Genomic DNA, 23,584 nt, shown 5'->3' with positions numbered 1-23,584 from the left:
GAGCTTTATTTCACTTTCGAGTAAAGTATTGATTTTTATGCTCATGTTGCGCTCCCTCTCCATTTCTTCTTACATGTGTGTGGGACATTGAACCGTGGTCTGGTTCCCTGGAGAAAGCTGCAAATACCATTGAGAAAAAAAGGACGCACTCCTAATTGTTTTTGGCTGTGCGCGGTCTGGACTTCCATTTCTATAAATATATATATATATATATTATATATATATATATATATCATACTTGCCTACTTTTCAAAACTAATTTCAGGGAGATTATGGTTGGTAGCAGAATGTAGCACAGTGCCCATTGAGGGGGTGTGTCATGCTCCACCCAAAGGGCGTGTCTAGTTCCATATTTGAAGATATTGTGAATTTGGCACCTAGAAGCGTGGGTGTGTTTTACTACATCTGAGGAAACTATTAAAATTACATATCCAAATGTAGATGATCCCCAAAGCAGTTAGTAAGAGCCACTATACTTGCTAAAGAAGAGTCACTAGTACGTGTCAGGGATTGTTCATCTATCCTTCTATCCTTTTTTTCCGAAAATGTAACAGCTACATAATGTGGGCTAGGTGAAATGAGGGAGATTGCTAGACCAGGGTTGCCGACTTTAAGATTCTCCTCTCCGGGAGAAGCCCGGAGAGGAGAGTTTCAGCAGCCGCTCAGGGGGCGGGGCTTACGAGTGACATCACTAAGTCCCGGCCCCATGTTGTTAAAGCAGTGAATTCAGTGATCTCCGTGGAGGGGGCGGGGCTAAAATGACGCAATTTTGCCGTTTTAGCTCCGCCCCCTCCTCTGAGACCCGAGGATTGCAGCATTTTAATGCCGCAATCCGGGGGTCCCCCCTGAATCCGGGAGGGTTGCCCACCCTTCCGGGGGCCGGGAGGGGGTACCCGATTTTCGGGAGACTCCCGGAAATTCCGGGAGGGTCGGCAACCCTGATATATATATATATATATATATATATATATATACTTAGGGTTACCACCTTTCCCCTTTAATTCCGGACACATATTAATTACACAGGTTCTGTGGAAGTTTAAAACCAGGTGAAATGGAGTCTTGAAGTCAGCCAGCCACAGAACCTGTGTAATTAATATGTGTCTGGAATTAAAGGGGAAAGGTGGTAACCCTAAATCAGATGTTAATGAACTGCACATCCCAGGATGCTTTGCATAAGTTTTGCTATGTGGCCATGCTGAAACTGATGCAAGGCATCCTGGGATGTGTAGTTCATTAACATCTGGAGGGCCGGTGTTGCCCAACCCTGCCCTAAATTATATACATATATACATACCTCCCAACATAACCCATGCCAGGAGGGACAAAATGCTCTGCTTTTGGACTTTCCTCTTAATGTATGATTGCCATCACCTGTTTTTGAACAGGTTAACTAATAAGAAAGGTGCTTCACCACAGGTGATGGCAATCCTAAATTAAGAAGAAAGTCCAGAAGCAGAGCATTCTGTCCCTCCTTGAGAGGGTCATGTTGGGTGGTATGTATATATATATATATATATATATATATATATATATATATATATAATATAATATAATATAATACTGCAGCACAGTGAGGCAATGTAATGACAGAGGCGGGTGTGCATCTCTCCTTACACATGTCTTAGAAAAGTAACCTTCAGGCTATGTGGAACTATTTTTAGCTTCCTTGTTGCACAGGGGACGGAGAAGATTGCAGGACCAGGTTGGCAGAGTGTAAACAGGGAAGCAGAGCAGGATGAATAGGACATCCATGGCAAAGTGCTGGGGATGCAGGGAGTAACAATGTAACAATGCACCTGGGCTGCTGCTGGCTTGCTGCATAGACATGCATACACAGGTATGTGGATCTTCATCCTGTATGTCATCATCATCCCTGTATGTAGTCATCATCACTGTATGTCATCGTCATCCCTGTATGTCATTGTCATCCCTGTATGTCATCATCCTCCCTATATGTTGTCATCATCCCTGTATGAAGTCATCATCATCCCTGTATGTCGTCATCATCCCTGTATGTTGTCATCATGTAATCATCATCCCTGTATGTCGTCATCATCCCTGTATGTCGTCATCATGTAATCATCATCCCTGTATGTAGTCATTGTCCCTATATGAATGGCATTATGCCAATGGAATGCAATGCACAGCCTGCCCTGTGTACTTATCACCATGATAATGTATATGTCATATATGGCAGTATAATAGGATACGACACAATCTGAATATTTAAAGACAGCTTCTGTGGTTGGTGACATGTGCGACGATACCCTATTGTGCCAGCGCCGGGTAGATGTGCATGTGTTAATGCCAGGTGTGTACCAAGCAGCGGATACAACGTTGCCTTTGTCTCATCACTGTTACATGTTCGGATGAGGCCGCTTAGAGGTTAACTCTCGGCAGATGATCTCATCGCAGGGGAAAAGTGCACAATCACATTAAAAGGCTGCTGCGTGGTGGACGGACGGTCTGTTGTCTCTGTTTCCATGCGCCTGCTGTAGGTCTGCGGCTACAGTGACAGATTGCCTCCCTGTCTGGGTGCATGCATGCTGCTGGTAACCCTTTCACTGCCAGTCGTTGCACCGAGCGTTACAGATTTCTCTGCAGAATTTGGAAGCGTCTGATTTCCAGGGATAGGTGGGGAGTGCGCGCCTGGTCGCCACAGGTAACTGATCCTAAACACTTTGTATGGATTATTAAACGTTTCATATTTTTATAAGCAGCGTCATTCTTTTTGTTTAGGAGCATTGAGCTTTGTCCAGTGCTACATTAGTGCAGCAGTTCCCAAACTCGGTCCTCAAGGCGACAGTCTAGGTGTGAAGGGTCCAGGGTGGACCTCTGCCATACATAAGCCGCCTCTCTCCTGCCATTATCCGAGCTCTGCCGTCTGCCATTGATCAGGTAATCTGTAATGGCCTGCACCTAAACAGCCAATCTGCTCCATGCAATCAGACATAAGCGGGGCACTAACCCTGGTTGCAACCCCTGGGAATACACCTGCTCCATTGCAGGTTTTTGGACCCGGACTGTCAACCTGCTCTGATCCTATTAGACATAACCAGGACCTGGGATGACTCTGTGTGCCCTGGCAAATTCCTTGGTTTTGGGATAAAAGTCACTTGTGTGACAAGCATGTATATCCTGGACTGTAAGGGTGCCTTGAGACTGTAGCCGGTGACCGACCCATGTGGTTAATGGTGGACACAGCACTGAAGAGATTAACCGTCCATGCTGCAGAGGCATATATAAATGGACAATAGGCGCCAAATTCAAATGTATGATCCACGCTAGACGCCCTTTGTAAAATATATTAATAGGTGCAGTGTCCATGAGAACGTGGAGTGCCAGCTCCCCCCACCCCAGTGCTGAAGTGCTCAGTGTGGTAAGACTATGTGTTGGGGAACAGTCCTGGGGCTGTAGGGCCCCAAGGGTGGCATAGCCAACCACTGGGAGCCTGGGACAGCTGGCCCGGGGTCACCACCTTGGGTGAGACAGATGCCAGAGGTCCTACTGAATCTCTAGTGTCTGTCAGGGGGGCGCAGTTCAAACAGCGCTACACGAAACTGTGGATTCTGGGAGTGCTGTCATGCTGCGACCATGAATCCCCCTGGAAGCGAGCATGTAACCTCCTGGCAACAAGCATGTAACAAAATAATTTAGTTACACCACTTAGGAAATGTTGGGATAGATTCTAGCTACAGTGTAAAATGCAGCCAGAGAGAAAGGCGTTCATGAAAGGCAGTCAGACTGTTTGGCAAGCAGAGGGCGATTCAGGCAGCGCAGTCCGTGGCGATCCCCTCGGTCCTGCCTATACCTGTTCAGGATAACTTTGCCCAACCTCTCCGAGACTTCACGCATCAACAAGCAGCATTGAGGGGTGTCTAGGCCTCAGCCGGAATACTGCGGGCAGACATACAACGCTCCGCTTCCTGGCAGATGCTGTCAGAGGTAATGGTGCGGAGAAACAAGGCTCTATGACAGGAAACAAACATTTTGTAGATCATATTCTTTTCTCCAGGAACGGTTCCATGTTGTCATTGGGCTTATTAGTCCTTGTCTGCTGTCGTCCTCCCATAACCGGCAAAGCCGCACAATTACCAGAAACGTAACCACACAGATACAACTTGTGACGGGGATATTAGATCAACAGCTAGTTAACGACTTGCACCAACACATAGACGACCGATCAGCTGGTGTACATGAACCGCATGACTGCTTAGTATAAAGTCAAGCAAATACATAGTGTTACATAGAAGAGGAAACAAATACAATACCGGGACTTCCCCAGGTGGTGATACAGCCGCTGGTTCCCAGTGACAGCATGTGTTATTGGCTATAGGGCCTGATTCAGCTCCCGTGCGCTAGGGTGTGGGTCCTTAGGACGACAGTGTCTACATTGACAGGCAGAAGGTCAACACGTGGGAAAGGTTGACATGCATTAAGCCGGCTTATGTGTCGAGCAATAGTAGTTGACCTTTTGACTGTCGACCCAGACTCTGTCAAACTAATGACCACGCTATTAGGCGATTTGTGCACTTCGGCGCATGAACGGGCGCCGCAGCTTGTATACTGTGCAGGATCCGGTCATTGGCTCACCAGCAAGTTGTTAGTCATTAGGTCGACATGCATTTAAGTCGACCTAATAAGGAAGGTCGACGTGAATCTAGGTCGACATGGATTAGGTTGACAGGGCCATTAGGTCAACATGGCTTAGGTCGACAGTCAAAAGGTGGACATGGGGTTTTTCACTGTTTTTTGAGCCGACATGTGCCGGCAGATGGTATTTCATGCCCTACCACCCACTAGGACGTGGTGGGAGAATAAAATAGTGCAGCCCACCGTGCCATGCGAGGTGACACTGTGCACTTTAACCTGTGTCCATGTCCACTGTGTCGACTTTCAGATAAAAAAACAGTGAAAAACCCCATGTCGACTGTTTCACTGTCAACCTAACCCATGTTGACCTAATGACCCTGTCAACCTAACCCATGTCGACCTAGATTCATGTCGACCTTCCTGCATGTCGACTCAAATGCATGTTGACTTAATGGTGTCGACCTAATGACTGTCGACTCATGTCGACCTTCCTGCATGTCAACCTAGACACATGTCGACCTAATGGTGTCGACCTAATGACTGTCTAACAACTTGCTGGTAACCAAATAATCCACACCCTTCTGCGCTCATTTTGAGTGGTGGCAGGATGGACACCCCCGGCCCTCCCATAACACACACCCCCAGCCCGCCAATAACACACTCCCCCGTCCCTCCCATAACACACTCCCCCGTCCCTCCCATAACACACACCCCCGGCCCGCCAATAACACACTCCCCCGGCCCTCCAATAACACATACCCCCGGCCCTCCCATGACACACACCCCCGGCTCTTCCATGACACACACCCCCGGCCCTCCCATAACACACTCCACCGGCCCTCCAATAACACACACCCCGGCCCTCCCATAATACAAACCCCGGCCCTCCCATAATACAAACCCCGGCCCTCCCATAATACAAACCCCGGCCCTCCCATAATACAAACCCCGGCCCTCCCATAACACACACCACAGCCCTCCCATAACACACACACCACAGCCCTCCCATAACACACACCCCCGGCCCTCCAATAACACAATCCCCCGGCGCCCCCATAACACACACCCCCGTCCCTCCCATAACACACACCCCCGTCCCTCCCATAACACACACCCCCGTCCCTCCCATAACACACACCCCCGGCCCTCCCATAACATCACACCCCCGGCCCTCCCATAACATCACACCCCCGGCCCTCCCATAACATCACACCCCCGGCCCTCCCATAACATCACACCCCCGGCCCTCCCATAACATCACACCCCCGGCCCTCCCATAACATCACACCCCCGGCCCTCCCATAACATCACACCCCCGGCCCTCCCATAACATCACACCCCTGGCCCTCCCATAACATCACACCCCTGGCCCTCCCATAACATCACACCCCTGGCCCTCCCATAACATCACACCCCTGGCCCTCCCATAACATCACACCCCTGGCCCTCCCATAACATCACACCCCTGGCCCTCCCATAACATCACACCCCTGGCCCTCCCATAACATCACACCCCTGGCCCTCCCATAACATCACACCCCTGGCCCTCCCATAACATCACACCCCTGGCCCTCCCATAACATCACACCCCTGGCCCTCCCATAACATCACACCCCTGGCCCTCCCATAACGCACACCCCTGGCCCTCCCATAATGCACTCCCCCCAGCACCCCAAGTACCCACCCCCGGCCCTCCCATAACACACTCCCCCGGCCCTCCCATAACCTCACCCCCCGGCCCTCCCATAACGCACACCCCCGGCCCTCCCATAACGCACACCCCCTAGCACCCCAAGTACCCACCCCCGGCTCTGCCATAACACACACCCCTGGCCCTCCCATAACATCACACCCCTGGCCCTCCCATAACATCACACCCCTGGCCCTCCCATAACATCACACCCCTGGCCCTCCCATAACATCACACCCCTGCCCTCCCATAACACACACCCCTGGCCCTCCCATAACGCACACCCCCGGCCCTCCCATAATGCACTCCCCCCAGCACCCCAAGTACCCACCCCCGGCCCTCCCATAACACACTCCCCCGGCCCTCCCATAACACACTCCCCCGGCCCTCCCATAACATCACCCCCCGGCCCTCCCATAACGCACACCCCCGGCCCTCCCATAACGCACACCCCCGGCCCTCCCATAATGCACTCCCCCTAGCACCCCAAGTACCCACCCCCGGCTCTGCCATAACACACTCCCCCGGCCCTCCCATAACATCACACCCCCGGCCCTCCCATAACACACACCCCCCAGCCCTCCCATAACATCACACCCCTGGCCCTCCCATAACATCACACCCCTGCCCTCCCATAACACACACCCCTGGCCCTCCCATAACGCACACCCCCGGCCTTCCCATAATGCACTCCCCCCAGCACCCCAAGTACCCACCCCCGGCCCTCCCATAACACACTCCCCCGGCCCTCCCATAACACACTCCCCCGGCCCTCCCATAACACACTCCCCCGGCCCTCCCATAACATCACCCCCCGGCCCTCCCATAACGCACACCCCCGGCCCTCCCATAACGCACACACCCGGCCTTCCCATAATGCACTCCCCCTAGCACCCCAAGTACCCACCCCCGGCTCTGCCATAACACACTCCCCCGGCCCTCCCATAACATCACACCCCCGACCCTCCCATAACACACACCCCCCGGCCCTCCCATAACATACTCCCCCGGCCCTCCCATAACATCACCCCCCAGCCCTCCCATAACGCACACCCCCGGCCCTCCCATAACGTACACCCCCGGCCCTCCCATAATGCACTCCCCCCAGCACCCCAAGTACCCACCCCCCGCTCTCCCATAACACGCATGCAAAGTCTATCCACAATCACTGTCACTGTCTCCCCTTCCTACTAGATTGTAAGCTCCTCCGAGTAGGGCCCTCTTCCCTCCTGTTGTCAAAGCCCACTTCTCTTCACATTTCACTCACAGCTCTCCTTTACTCCAACACTCAGTGACCATCTTCATCTGCATACTCCTCTCCATCATTGGCCTCAAGCCTCTCGTTGTATGTTGATTGAGTCCTCACTACTTATATCCAAGCTGTAATGTGTATTGATCTGTGGCGCTCTTTATTTGTACTGTATTTTTGTTATTTATTCAATGTTATGCCAAGTTTTGTTTCCCTGTATTGTTCCTTTGTACGGCGCTGCGAAACACTTGTGGCGCCTTATAAATAAAATTATAATAATAATAATAACTTGGCCTGCGATTTTGCAGCCGTGCGATCAGATCTGCATTAGGCCCAGAGTTTTATCATGATGCCTAATCTAACCCATCCCAGGGGTCACTGTGATGAGAGAAATCCGTGGGAGTCGTGTCACGTGTCAGTGGTGTTAATGCTACAGCGGTCACCTGTGGAATCTGCCTGATTGTAAATACTGCAGTAATGCCGGCAGCTTCAGTAGTATTGATACATTTGAGGACGATCAATAAGTTGACAGCTAATTACTTACAACTGAGCAGCTTGTTTATTCCGGATCGATGTTCTAAAACCACGTTTATAATTTATAATTTATAATTTCTGGCACATTAATGCGCTGTCGCCGTACAGGGATATTACAGTGTTCCGGCAGTATACAGCTAAGTGTCTGCATAGACTTCTCTCTGTGGTTACTCATCTGTGTACAGTCTGTACAGGGATATTACAGCGTTCCGGCAGTATACAGCTAAGTGTCTGCATAGACTTCTCTCTGTGGTTACTCATCTGTATACAGTCTGTACAGGGATATTACAGCGTTCCGGCAGTATACAGCTAAGTGTCTGCATAGACTTCTCTCTGTGGTTACTCATCTGTATACAGTCTGTACAGGGATATTACAGTGTTCCGGCAGTATACAGCTAAGTGTCTGCATAGACTTCTCTCTGTGGTTACTCATCTGTATACAGTCTGTACAGCGATATTACAGCGTTCCGGCAGTATACAGCTAAGTGTCTGCATAGACTTCTCTCTGTGGTTACTCATCTGTATACAGTCTGTACAGGGATATTACAGTGTTCCGGCAGTATACAGCTAAGTGTCTGCATAGACTTCTCTCTGTGGTTACTCATCTGTATACAGTCTGTACAGGGATATTACAGCGTTCCGGCAGTATACAGCTAAGTGTCTGCATAGACTTCTCTCTGTGGTTACTCATCTGTATACAGTCTGTACAGCGATATTACAGCGTTCCGGCAGTATACAGCTAAGTGTCTGCATAGACTTCTCTCTGTGGTAACACCTCTGTATACAGTCCGTACAGGGATATTACAGCGTTCCGGCAGTATACAGCTAAGTGTCTGCATAGACTTCTCTCTGTGGTTACACATCTGTATACAGTCCGTACAGGGATATTACAGCGTTCCGGCAGTATACAGCTAAGTGTCTGCATAGACTTCTCTCTGTGGTTACACATCTGTATACAGTCCGTACAGGGATATTACAGCGTTCCGGCAGTATACAGCTAAGTGTCTGCATAGACTTCTCTCTGTGGTTACTTATCTGTATACTGTCCGTACAGGGATATTACAGCGTTCCGGCAGTATACAGCTAAGTGTCTGCATAGACTTCTCTCTGTGGTTACTTATCTGTATACTGTCTGTACAGGGATATTACAGCGTTCCGGCAGTATACAGCTAAGTGTCTGCATAGACTTCTCTCTGTGGTTACTCATCTGTATACAGTCTGTACAGGGATATTACAGCGTTCCGTCAGTATACAGTTAAGTGTCTGCATAGACCTCTCTGTGGTTACTCATCTGTATACAGTCTGTACAGGGATATTACAGCGTTCCGGCAGTATACAGCTAAGTGTCTGCATAGACTTCTCTCTGTGGTTACTCATCTGTATACAGTCTGTACAGGGATATTACAGCGTTCCGGCAGTATACAGCTAAGTGTCTGCATAGACTTCTCTCTGTGGTTACTCATCTGTATACTGTCTGTACAGGGATATTACAGCGTTCCGGCAGTATACAGCTAAGTGTCTGCATAGACTTCTCTCTGTGGTTACACATCTGTATACAGTCCGTACAGGGATATTACAGCGTTCCGGCAGTATACAGCTAAGTGTCTGCATAGACTTCTCTCTGTGGTTACACATCTGTATACAGTCTGTACAGGGATATTACAGCGTTCCGGCAGTATACAGCTAAGTGTCTGCATAGACTTCTCTCTGTGGTTACTCATCTGTATACAGTCCGTACAGGGATATTACAGCGTTCCGGCAGTATACAGCTAAATGTCTGCATAGACTTCTCTCTGTGGTTACTCCTCTGTATACTGTCCGTACAGGGATATTACAGCGTTCCGGCAGTATACAGTTAAGCGTCTGCATAGACTTCTCTCTGTGGTTACTCATCTGTATACTGTCCGTACAGGGATATTACAGCGTTCCGGCAGTATACAGCTAAGTGTCTGCATAGACTTCTCTCTGTGGTTACTCATCTGTATACTGTCTGTACAGGGATATTACAACGTTCCGGCAGTATACAGCTAAGTGTCTATATAGACTTCTCTCTGTGGTTACTCATCTGTATACTGTCTGTACAGGGATATTACAACAATCCGGCAGTATACAGCTAAGTGTCTGCATAGACTTCTCTCTGTGGTTAAACATCTGTATACAGTCTGTAAAGGGATATTACAGCGTTCCGGCAGTATACAGCTAAGTGTCTGCATAGACTTCTCTCTGTGGTTACACATCTGTATACAGTCTGTACAGGGATATTACAGCGTTCTGGCAGTATACAGCTAAGTGTCTGCATAGACTTCTCTCTGTGGCTACTCATCTGTATACTGTCCGTACAGGGATATTACAGCGTTCCGGCAGTATACAGCTAAGTGTCTGCATAGACTTCTCTCTGTGGTTACTCATCTGTATACTGTCTGTACAGGGATATTACAACGTTCCGGCAGTATACAGCTAAGTGTCTGTATAGACTTCTCTCTGTGGTTACTCATCTGTATACTGTCAGTACAGGGATATTACAACGTTCCGGCAGTATACAGCTAAGTGTCTGCATAGACTTCTCTCTGTGGTTAAACATCTGTATACAGTCTGTAAAGGGATATTACAGCGTTCCGGCAGTATACAGCTAAGTGTCTGCATAGACTTCTCTCCGTGGTAACACATCTGTATACAGTCTGTACAGGGATATTACAGCGTTCCGGCAGTATACAGCTAAGTGTCTGCATAGACTTCTCTCTGTGGTTACACATCTGTATACTGTCTGTACAGGGATATTAAAGCGTTCCGGCAGTATACAGCTAAGTGTCTGCATAGACTTCTCTCTGTGGTTACTCATCTGTATACAGTCCGTACAGGGATATTACAGCGTTCCGGCAGTATACAGCTAAGTGTCTGCATAGACTTCTCTCTGTGGTTACTCATCTGTATACAGTCCGTACAGGGATATTACAGCGTTCCGGCAGTATACAGCTAAATGTCTGCATAGACTTCTCTCTGTGGTTACTCATCTGTATACAGTCCGTACAGGGATATTACAGCGTTCCGGCAGTATACAGTTAAGTGTCTGCATAGACTTCTCTCTGTGGTTACACATCTGTATACTGTCCGTACAGGGATATTACAGCGTTCCGGCAGTATACAGTTAAGTGTCTGCATAGACTTCTCTCTGTGGTTACTCATCTGTATACTGTCCGTACAGGGATATTACAGCGTTCCGGCAGTATACAGCTAAGTGTCTGCATAGACTTCTCTCTGTGGTTACACATCTGTATACAGTCCATACAGGGATATTACAGCGTTCCGGCAGTATACAGCTAAGTGTCTGCATAGACTTCTCTCTGTGGTTACTCATCTGTATACAGTCTGTACAGGGATATTACAGCGTTCCGGCAGTATACAGCTAAGTGTCTGCATAGACTTCTCTCTGTGGTTACTCATCTGTATACAGTCCGTACAGGGATATTACAGCGTTCCGGCAGTATACAGTTAAGTGTCTGCATAGACTTCTCTCTGTGGTTACTCGTCTGTACAGGGATATTACAGCGTTCCGGCAGTATACAGCTAAGTGTCTGCATAGACTTCTCTCTGTGGTTACTCATCTGTATACTGTCTGTACAGGGATATTACAGCGTTCCGGCAGTATACAGTTAAGTGTCTGCATAGACTTCTCTCTGTGGTTACACATCTGTATACAGTCTGCATAAACAACCCACGGGCCTGTTTCCTCGGCATGGGTAAGGTGCATAGGTGCCGATTTATGTTTTTGCTGGTGGGTGCTCAAGCCAAAAATATAGGGGAGTGGCTTCAAGGGGAAGGGGTGTGGCCACAAAATAACACCTCTACGCAGATGAATGTCTCCAATATTCAAATTACGGCAACAGAGTTCCCCTTTTTACACATAACTTGTGGACCTGCTGCTGTTTCTCTATGATAACCGTACGTACCCCCATGCACAGGAATGCTGGGAAGATTCTTCTGTCAGCTCTATTAATGGAGCTGGGCAGCATCTTTTTTGCGGCAGCCGCCAAGTCACTAAAGAGCGGACAGAATACACTCTTCCCGGGATACTGTTTGCCAGGCGGCAGGGCCGGCGATGTGGGTGCTGCAGCTGCAAATTAGCAAGTTAATATAGTATAAATAATTAGCAAGTTAATAATACAGCAGTGCGACTCAGGCCCGTGGATGAGCATCAATTTCTGTGGGTGCTCGGGCCCTTGAGCACCCACAGAATCGGCACCTATGGTAAGGTGTAGTGCTCACACTAGGGTGCCGCGCCTGTGCCTTCCTCACCTGTGGGCTGCAGTGTGGGAAAAGTTGCAGCTGCCGATCACCACCAGGGGAAATAGATGCCGTGTCTGACCCTAATCCGCCCCTTAGTGCCTAACTCTACCCCCCTCCTCTAGCCTAATTCTAATCCCCCCTTAGCGCCTACCTCTATCCCACCACTCTCATAGCCTAGTCCCAACTATCCTTCTAGTACCTAACCCCTCACCCTTAGTTCATAACTATCCCCCCACTCTCATAGCCTAATCCTAGCCCTCCTCTTAGCACCTAACTATAACCCCTCTCCCTAGTACCTAATCCTAGCTCTTATAGGGGCCCATTTATCAAGTCTAAATCCCCGAAAGGTTAACCGCAAATATTATGTATCACTGAAATATATTAAAGGGGACCGCAGCAGAAATCTCCGATCCCTGCTGCAATCCCCCCCTGCAGCGCCACCGGACGCATCCCCCATAGGTTTCTAGCCCATTTTAGCCCTGGCTTCCAGGTCAGGGCTTCGCAGGCGGTAATGCGATGCCCGGCGATGTCATCACGCCGGCATCGCTATATAATGATAAATGTTCCCCATAGTGCTTAGCTATACCCCCCCCCCCCCCCCCCCCAGTACCAAATCCTAGCCTCTTAGTGCCTCACCCTCCCCTACCAATACCTATAGGTGCCTATTACTACTGCGATTTGGGTACTTTTCATCCGATTCCAATCTGTGTGTTTCACCTCCGATTCCAATCGCCCACTCCAGAATATTGTGGCGGATCTGTGTAGCTCTTTCAGTGATCGGCTGCTTCACCCTCCATGCTCAATGGAGAGATATCGCAGATCGTTCCTTCCGGCTGCGATTAGAATGTACAACTGTCATGGTCGGCAGGAGACCTGCATGTTCTTAGATTCTAGATGTATGTTGTTTGGATCTTATCATGTGTGTTATTATTATGCTATTACTCTTATCTGTGCGTTGGCGCTTGCTGTTACAATTACAAATGTCTCCATTGTGAGACGAATAAAGGAATTCTATTGGCCTCCGATAAGAGCTGGATATCGCAAGGTCTCCACTAAGGATTTGTTGGATCCACCACCCTTGCTGGGATCGCATGCGATATATCGTATGCATAAGGACAGCATACAATATAGTGCACGTGATCTGGCGGCTCTAGGGAGATCCTATGCCTTACTGTCCCACTGCCGCTTAAACTTAACCTCCCCTCCACCAGCTTAACCCTCCTCTCCCATAGCCTAGTGCCTAATCCTAACTCATCTCAGTTCCTAACTGTAGCCCTCCTCTCCCATAGCCTAACTGAAGGAGGGGGGTCCCAAATTATATTTTTGCACCTGGGCTCACCACCTACAAGCTCCACCACTGATCTAGACCATTGTCTGTTGAGTTTCATAGCACTGTTCTGCCATGTGCCCTTTTGGAGGGTTAGGGGGATTTAAGTTGAGCTGTGGCAGAGTACAGGGGTTATGTTTAAGCAGTAGCTGTGAGGGTTATACTACTTGGGGGGGGGTAGGTTGTTTAGGCTGCTGGAAGGGAGGGTTAGGGGGGCAGGGTTGGTTAAGTATGCTTACTTGAATCCTGATTAAAAAACTTGAAAACCCTATGTTGAACTTTTGACTGTTGATGTAGCCCATGTCGATCTAATGCATGCTTCAACCTAATGACCCTGTCGACCTAACCTCATGTTGACCTTCAGGTGTGTCGACTTTGATGCATGTCTACCTTCAGTGGTTGACTCAATGCATGTAGACCTTCCCCGTGTCTACCCTATGACTCCATTAAAAATAACCATTTTGCTGAAGCTTACCCCCACCAGTGAAGGTTATAGGTCATGCTCATATCGATCCGTTGCTCCGGAATCTTCAGTCAATACTCGTATTATATAAGTGCATTTGTTATAAGTATTAATTACAAATTACTTTGTATTAAATCCATGTATTTATATGTTCACGTTTTTCCAACAGAACTGCAATGGGAAGAATGATCCTCTCTTCGGCTTATGTAACAATGTCCGTAGTTGGTTGACCAGCCTTGTTATTAAGGATCATTGATTAAACAGTCGCCAAACCATGGAGGCACTGGAAGTGGATGATATAAGCCCGGCGCTGGAGGTCACAGAAGACTTCTTCAATTCATTTGATAACCTAGAGAATGTTGGCCATCCGTCGGAAGTCTTCGGCATCCATGATGTACCGGAGATCTTGGCAAACGGAATAGCGGACAAAATCAAGCAGCAAGCCGATGGCCAAAACGCCAACACGTCCCAACACAGCATCATTTGGGAGAGGTGTAAAAGTAGCCTATTTGACGCCAAAGCAAAAAATGGTTTCCATGCCAAAGAACAGCTCTCATCTTCCAGAAGAACGTTTCAAGACGCACCCTTGTTAGGCGGAGTGGAGAAGGACACTTCGATGTTTAACCTCTTTAGTGCTTGCCATCGTAGACGTGACCGGCCTCGCTCAGTCAACGACTCCACCGGCCTCAATGAAGAGATTCCGAAACGGAGGCCAGGGCACAACCGATCACGCTCAGACGTGTGTCAAATAGATTGGGCCAATGTCCGAAAACCGGCCCCGTTACAGCGATCGTCGAGCCAAGGGGTCCACTTCACCAGAGACATCGAAGGAAATACTGGTATGTGTTTGTCTTTTATCTGACTGGTCTTCGCACAAGTGCTACGGTATTTGCTAAATGTATTCATCCAGTAGAGAGGAGGAGGAATAACCAATCAAGTTACGTCCGGTATTTCCGCAGCTGCATTAATCATACCTAAAATAGGTGCTTACGAGCTGATTGGTTTACTTGGGAGTATTTCAGTAATTGCGTGAAAACTAGAGACCTAATGGCGCTAAATCAGAATTACGCGCTGGTTTGTTTAGCAGATCTTGCCAATTTCACACTGTGCGCGCTCTGTAACGAAACCTGGGCAATATTGAGCACCTACGGTGGAGTCACACTCATCCCAGATGCATCTCGGTTTGCAGCTGAATGGGTGCAATGGGCAGCACCTGGGAACTGGCACGCAGGCTGGGTGGCGTGGGTGTGCAGGCCCTTATACCGAGATGTGACCGATTTGTTGGGTGTCTTGTACCAGCTATAGGTCTGGTGAGAATGTGCGCTGATAGTGGGAAGGGTAGCTGTCGCAAGTAGGATGCATGAGGACGGTGCGACCAGACAGAACGTAGGCGGTGCGACCAGAACAGAACGTAGGCGGTGCGACCAGAACAGAACGCAGGCGAAGTGTTGAGTTTGCGTCCCAGCATGCATTGTGTACAGTTTGCATATGGCTGTGAATTATTCCCAGTACTGCTGGCTATCTCTATTGGTCTGTCAGGTAGTGTTCATTCTAGCACCCGCTATCTTTGAAAACCCATGCAGTTCCTCTTCCCTGCCTGGGGTGCCGCTGTCTGCTGTAGTGTTTCTAGCAGTGTGGCCTGTATATCAGCACTGATATGCAAACCACACCTGTGCTAGAAACGCCACAGCAGACAGCGACACCCCAGGCAGGGAAGAGGAACTGCATGGGTTTTCAAAGATAGCGGGTGCTAGAACGAACACTATCAGGACTTCTGAAATTGTCCATTCATTCTTAGGGGTATATTTACTAAGCAGCCAGGGATAGCTTAGGGCTTCAGCACTGGCCTGGATTGCTAAGGGAGTGGGGACCCACCTATTAAAGCCATCCCACCTCCCCCAGGGATTGGCAATTCTGATGATTGCAATTAAGGTGTAAAGAAATATAGGGTGAGGTTTAATAGGATGAGAGATTCAGAAAGTGAGAGATTTGGTAAGAAATATCCAGTTTTTTTTTTAAAGCGGCAATCATTTATACTGCTAAATTAGTTTGATTTTGCAGTGTAAATGATTGGCACTTTAAAAAAACTGGAGATTTCTCACCAAATCTCTCACTTTCTGAATCTCTCATCCTATTAAATCTCACCTGTAGTCTTTTACAGGTAGAACTACAGGTTCCAGCAAGCGTTCCCCACATACTGGTACTTGGTGAACCACAAATACCAGCATGCATGACATTAATGGACCTACCGGTACTTGTAGTCCCCTATTGAAATAAATAATAAATGTTAAAAGTTCACACACACTGCAGAAAATAAAAGTTATTAAACTAAGCTGCTGTTCCTGGGAGGGTTGTCGGACCTCTCCAAGAAACCTGGACAGGTATCAGAAAGGAAGAAGTAGAACAGCTACTGTAGGTCTCTCAGAACGATGACAATGACAACTAAATTCATATTTAATGCAATATATTAAGAACGATGTTAGAAGCTGTGTACATGCATCAATAAAATGTGTTAATCATGTCAAATAAATCTACCATTCCTGATATTGGTGACGATGGTGTATATGCACCGTACACGCGGTAAGGCCAGTAGCCGCTGTTGCATAAATGAATCCTGTAGCAATTAATATGCTTAGTATACTGTAAGTAGAGTGGAAAATCAATTCTTTATATAGAGTTCCAGTAATTCCCCAGTTATCCAATGGCAATTGGAATCCGATAATAAGCATCCATTAATTGGCAAGAGCTCCTCGCCAATAAGGCAGCATTCGTGGATGGCGGTTGGAGACCTTGTCAGATGGTAACAGTAAGGCTGGTCTGGAATACATCGTATACATACAGCTCCTGAGGAAGGAGTGGGACCACACCGAAACCCATTGGGCCTGCTTGCTTGTAGTAGAGCCTGTGCCTGTGTGCCGCCTGTAAGCCCCACCACCATGTATCATGATCCTGTATGAGTTGCCCCCATTCCTTCTTTCCAGTGTATGGTGCATTCAGCGCTTGTCTGGTCCCAAACTTGATGCCCTCAGGACTGTCCCAACCATATCGGGACTTTTTGGAGGGCTAAAATACACACTGGTCCTTATCTATATATATATATAAAAAGGCTAACTACTCCTCACCTCTATGAGGTGAAATACCGTCACTGACCACTGGCGGCCACTCGATGAACCAAATAACTCTTTTGTGTGCGAAGAGATGTCATAACAGAAAGTGAAAGCAATTCTTGCAGGGACACTGATCTGTTTCAAACTCGCTAGATATGGAGAGAGGAAGCTGTAAAGACAGAGATTGGAGGCAGGAGCAAATAGAGACTGGGGCGGGGTGGAGAGTTTGTATGGTAAAAACTGTCACCGCTCAAAGTGAAAGAAAAAACTGTCACGGCTCAAAGTGAAAGAAAAAACTGTCACCGTTCAAAGTACATTAAAGAAGCCGTCACACTGTATTATTGTTGCAAGTTTCAATTGTATTGATACAAATGAGAAAGTTTTGAAATGAAAATATTTTATGCCGAGCATCTTGCAAATGTGACTTGGAGCAGCAAGACGGGCAGGCAGCACAGGAAATGTTCCATCACGTGCCGCAGTTTAGTGTCACAGCGCTAAGCTGCCATCGATGCTGACATGATTTTGATCCGAAATTCGAATATTGAGCCTTTTGCGTGCAGCCTGCATGTACAGTTACATGTCCCTTCTACAGGAGGCCTGCTTCTATTCCAGCAATGACCTCAAATATCAATTACGCCAGCCTTTATTTCATTAATGGGGATAAAATATGACTTTTGTGAACGTTTCCCTGTGAGATATAATCAATGTAATACTATTATAACAGACGGTAATAAGGTATAATTTGTTTCTGCAAAGTGCTTTCAGATATCCTCATAAAAGCGATACGTGACTTATTATTGTAATTGTTCATTTGTAAATGATGTGTGCACAGCTCTGTGCAGCGTCTCGCTGTTCTGCTTCCAAACACATGGTAACAGCCGCCTGCCCGTCCTTTATCAGGTGTAATTATTACTTAGCAAGGGCTTTAGTGACTCTCCTATGGACCGGATTCAGAGTAATAGGGTGCGCTAATGTCATCACAGAGTTCATGTTTTCTGAAACCCACGAAATCACAGCACAAACAACACAATCTGTGAGAATTGCCGGGATTATAAGTGCCGCTCACATCCCCAGCTCTAGCTATTGCACCATTGTGCACCATAAATGACCCACGTTTGGGTGTCGGTACATTAAACAGCGCAATAGTCCCATTCATTTAGATGGGGCAAAAAGAAACATGCTGCAGTAGCTGACGGTACTGTAAGTCTATTCAGCGAGATACATACTGTAGACCTGACCTCATTCTATAGAAATATAACACTGGAGATTCACAAAGCGTACACTGCATACAGTCGTATGTCCATACACAGAATAGTGGGCTGTACAATTTAAAAGTGGGGCCTGATTTACGTCAGTTAGGATATTTCCGTTACTTGCAATGTTTTGAAGTCTGCGTGTGAGAAGGAGATGATGATGCTGCAGTGCCCCAAATGCCGCATGACCTACCTGCTGCTGGCGATACCAAGGAGTCTAGCAATCGTCAATACCATTACAAATACCCCTTATACATGTAAGGCCATACAGTACTGTCTCTTATACACAATGCCCACAATAGTGCCCCTTATATCCCAATGCACACAATATTCGTGCCACTTACACATAATGGCCACAGTATTAGTGCTGCTTATAAACATAATGCCCACAGCAGTAGTGTCGGTTACACAAAATGCTCACAGTAGTGCCCCTTCTAATCATAATGTCCATGGTATTACTGCCCTTATACACATAATGCCCACAGTAGTGCCCCTTATACACATAATGCCCACAGTAGTGCCCTCTTATAAACATAATGTCCATTGTAGTGCCCCTTATACACATAATGCCCACGGTAGTGCCCCTTATACACATAATTCCCACGGTAGTGCCCCATATACACATAATGCCCACAGTAGTGCCCCATATACACATAATGCCCAAAGTAATGCCCCATATACACATAATGCCCACAGTAGTGCCCCTTATACACATAATGCCCACAGTAGTGCCCCTTATACACATAATGCCCACGGTAGTGCCCCTTATACACATAATTCCCATGGTAGTGCCCCATATACACATAATGCCCACAGTAGTGCCCCATATACACATAATGCCCACAGTAGTGCCCCCTTATAAACATAATGTCCATTGTATTCGTGCCTTTATACACATAACTGGGGTTATTCAGGTTGATTTGCAAGGCTGCGAATTCTCAGCCTTCCGAGTCCACCAAATTCCGCCTGGAGAATGCCCCCCCTCACCACGTGTGTTCCCATGCACAGGCTGCAAATGGATGTTTAACATAAACATGACAACTTTGGCGAGAGTTTGCTGCTTCCCTTCAGCTGTACGATACCCTACAAACCAGAATCAGGCCATATGGCAATTATGTTCACTGCCGCCCCAATTCTGCTTACGGTCTGAACAACAACTGAACCTCTCAACCACTCCAGCATGCTTCTATGTACTGAGATGCCGCCAACACGACAAGTGTGCAGCCATTGAAGGGGGGGGGGGGAGGGTGTTAGGTTTACGCACTAGTGGGGGGGGGGCATAGGGTTAGTCTGCGGAAGGGGGGGTTAGGGTTAGGCAGAAGGGCACGGTGATCAGATATAGGCGATAGGGTAAGGGTTAGGCTCTAGCGGGATGGTTAGGCTCAGGCTGTGGGGGGAGGATAAGGGTTAGGGGGGTAGATAGGGTACTACAGAACCACTGTTGGCATTCTCCGTATCCGGATGCATAGGTCGTCTTTTGACTGCCGGCATCCTGACTGTCGGGATACTGTGTGTGTCACATTCCATCTACGTAGTGCTGAGGAAAGGACCTTGAGCCACCCGAAACATTGACAGAGAGGGTGAGATGTCTCTTGCTGCCTCAAGGGGTAATGTCAGTATATCTTTCTGCATTATGCTTATAAAGCATTGATATAAAAGCCTATGAGTGGCGCATTGATAGAAAAGCCAATGAGTGGCGCATTGATAGAAAAGCCTATGAGTGGCGCATTGATAGAAAAGCCAATGAGTGGCGCATTGATAGAAAAGCCAATGAGTGGCGCATTGATAGAAAAGCCAATGAGTGGCGCATTGATATAAAAGCCAATGAGTGGCGCATTGATATAAAAGCCAATGAGTGGCGCATTGATATAAAAGCCAATGAGTGGCGCATTGATATAAAAGCCAATGAGTGGCGCATTGATATAAAAGCCAATGAGTGGCGCATTGATATAAAAGCCAATGAGTGGCGCATTGATATAAAAGCCAATGAGTGCCAAATGGTTTCTCATGGTCTATTTGGACCTAGTGGGTTTATGTCATATTTTAGAAGACTGATATACAAAGGTTAGGCATTTTATGTTAGGCACTGGACAACTGGTCACATAAATGATCCCTGTATGAGACCCTTTTGCAGATAAGAGGCGGGAGACCAGATCCGCCATTGGAATAAGCACCTGTCAATGTGACAATGGCTCCCCGGGGCCTTGATACTTTTGTATACACTATTACTGATGCCTGTTTCATCTGCCCTCTTAAACCTCTATTATCAGTAAAGTACAATGTAAAAGCTGATCCCAGATATTCGGTCATTTGCTGCGATTACGTTTCTTTTGTTGCATTTGAAATTCAATTTGGCCATTTGGGGAACTAAATTAAATGGACGGCTATTTCCAATGTTGCTGAGAATGAAAAGAAAATTGAGCGAGTGGCTCTTATAGTAGTAGCCTTTGCTCCCGCTTGGGTCTTGACCAGAGTTCTATACGAGATTTTTTTTTTTTTTTATTTAATTGACCTTCCCACTTCACCGAAACGGAGAGACGAGGCGGCCGCCAGAACAGAATCCTGAGGTCTTCTTGTGTGGAGAGCATCCAAGCGGAGCCGGACTTGCAGAACTGCGATTGGGAATGAGGACGTAGGAACAGACATCTAAAAATGCCGTCTGATTGCTGCGGATTTGCTGTCCCTCTTATTGGATTAACAGGAAAGAAATGGCCACAAAATGCATAACCATTATGTGTACTTAAAAGGGATTAGTGTGAGTTTCAAAGACATATAATAGTTCTTTCTGGGGTTTTTTTCCAGAATACATAATGAATGTAATAGCGAAGGGGGAAAAAACTCTCGCACTTCAGATGTTTTTATTTCACCCGGAAAATACTCAGGATTTTTTTTTCTGTTTAACTGTAATTCAAAATTGTAAATCGATATAATTAAGGTTTTGTACTAGCATAGAAGCGTCTGATGTATTATATGTTTACATTTTTCTCTATAAGCTTAAATATGATGTATTTATCCATGGCTAATTATATAGTGCACATATCCGCACATTACATAACAGTAATGTAAATGGTTAAACGCCAACAAGCAAAACCCTTCCAAAGAGGTGAGGAGCAGTGTTTGCCTTTTTATTATAGAAGATTATAGGAATCTTTTTTTCCATACATTGTGGTTTTCTAACCATTAGAACAAGGCGGTGACTCCAATGGCAAGGGTCTGACCTTACCCAATAAGAGACAATGGGCTTCTCTCCGCAGCGCTGTGTAGGGATCCCTCCCAGCATGCCCTGCTGCCGTCGGTATCACAGACCTGGAAGGCCAGGCACCGGTGGTGATTCCATAGGGCAGCTTTCATCAGGAGAGCTGCCCTTTGCGCTGCTAATCGCATATGTTAATCGTTAGTACATATGCAATTAATATTGGCACAATGGGTAGTGGGAGGTATTGCAAATGCTTGGTACATCTCTGTGTCATTGCTGGCTGAGCAATTGTTTTCCATGGACCCACCTTCCCCTGCCAAATACCCTCTCTTATCTATAGATTACCAGCAGTGGCGGATGCAGGGGTGGGGGTCTGCAGCACAGTTTAAAATAGAGGAGCCACACACACTGTCAGTGAGTCACTTTGAAATGGCAGTTGGTTGTAGTGGGTGTGGCTCCCCTATTTGAATTTTAAACTGACCTGCAGCCCCAGCTCTGGCGCCCCCACTAATTACCAGTGATACTAAATGATGTTCCAAGTCACATGACTGCATCGCTACATTAAGATGCATATTTTAAGCAGTATAACAATCAGTATGACAGCGATACGCTGCTCATTATCACACCCCGGCACACTTTTGTACTTTAATCCCTGATTAATATTTATATATTTAGAAAGAATTGTATTATTTTACTGTTTGGTTCTTCACTTTCATGTTCTAACCTTGCAGCTCTAGATGAACATGGGTAACCGTGTTTGATATATTTGCATTATTTTCACACGCACCTGATCAGATCGCTCACACAGCCCGGTTTGTGCAGACTACACGCAGCAAAAGGAAAGAAACGGCAATGATTATTCAAGTTACAATAGTTGGCAATTGCCTGATTTCGGAATCTGAATGAGCACATTTGAGTTATTGGACCATTTTCAGTTGTCATCAAGCTCCATTTAGAGCGAGGTTGGGGGGGGGGGGGGGGGGGGGCACTGAAAGGTCGGCCTCTGAATGGAGCCACATTTGCATGGTTCCGTTGGATGCTCTCTAGTGGCTGCCGATGGTAAAACATTTCAATACGGCCCATTGATCAGCTTAACAAGAACCGTAAAGTCCCCATACACAGGTCTGACTTGTCTGATGCACAAGTTGGACCTGTTTTTACCTTGTGCTCCCCGGGAGGGCTCACATGTGTTTTTGGCACTTGATGCGCTATTTTTTGCATGCGATTTACCGCGTGTAAAAGAATTCCTGGGGAGCTGGCGCGGATGTTCAAGGGGAATCGGATGCGATGCACGTGCTGCTGATGATCCGATTTCGATAGATCATACGTACTGCACATATGATCTACAGGATCCGATCCAATGCACACGGCAACGCGCATCGGAACGCACCTGATGTCAAATACCTCTGATTTGGCCTGATTTTAGTCGATATATCGGCCCGATCCATCGTTTATCGGATTAAATCGGACCGATAACGACGTTTACGGGGGGCCTTAATTTTGCAGGGGTGTAGATCATTACATTGACAGTAATTCAGTCAACAGTCAATAGGTCGACACATGATTTAGGTCGACATTGACAGAAGGTGGGAATGGAAATGGTCGACGTAGGAAACAAAGTAAAAATTTGACATGGACACAACGTATAAGTGGAACGCAGCCGCTCGTTTTGGCCACACTATTAGAATCTACCTCTATGACCACTTGGATCATGAAGGAAGAACAAGTCGGTTTAAAAAAAAACCTCATGTCAACCTTTTCACATGTCGACCTGTTGCTTGTGTTGACCTTTTTTTCAGTGTTGACTTAGACCAAGTCGACCTTTTCCATGGGACATTTGGCCGGGCGGTGTCTATGGGCTCACTAAGCCGCGACCGACCGCTGC

The 23,584-nt window shown here is 47.2% G+C and overlaps 1 protein-coding gene across 1 annotated transcript in view; it reads left to right on the top strand.

The window, feature by feature from the left end:
• The first annotated feature begins 1,670 nt into the window (after window positions 1-1,670).
• The window catches only part of PLEKHM3 (pleckstrin homology domain containing M3), a 94,290-nt gene continuing 72,376 nt past the window's right edge, over window positions 1,671-23,584 (top strand). The window contains exons 1-2 of the mRNA XM_083154226.1: window positions 1,671-1,840; window positions 14,313-14,982. Coding sequence (XP_083010352.1) covers window positions 14,418-14,982 — 565 coding nt within the window. The 5' untranslated portion in view covers window positions 1,671-1,840; window positions 14,313-14,417. The remainder of the gene's footprint in view (window positions 1,841-14,312; window positions 14,983-23,584) is intronic.

Source organism: Crinia signifera, chromosome 7 (assembly GCF_055691185.1).
Source record: "Crinia signifera chromosome 7, ASM5569118v1, whole genome shotgun sequence".
Lineage (NCBI taxonomy): Eukaryota > Metazoa > Chordata > Amphibia > Anura > Myobatrachidae > Crinia > Crinia signifera.
The sequence above is the reverse complement of the archived record's forward strand: the minus strand, read 5'-3'. Positions and strand labels throughout refer to the sequence as shown.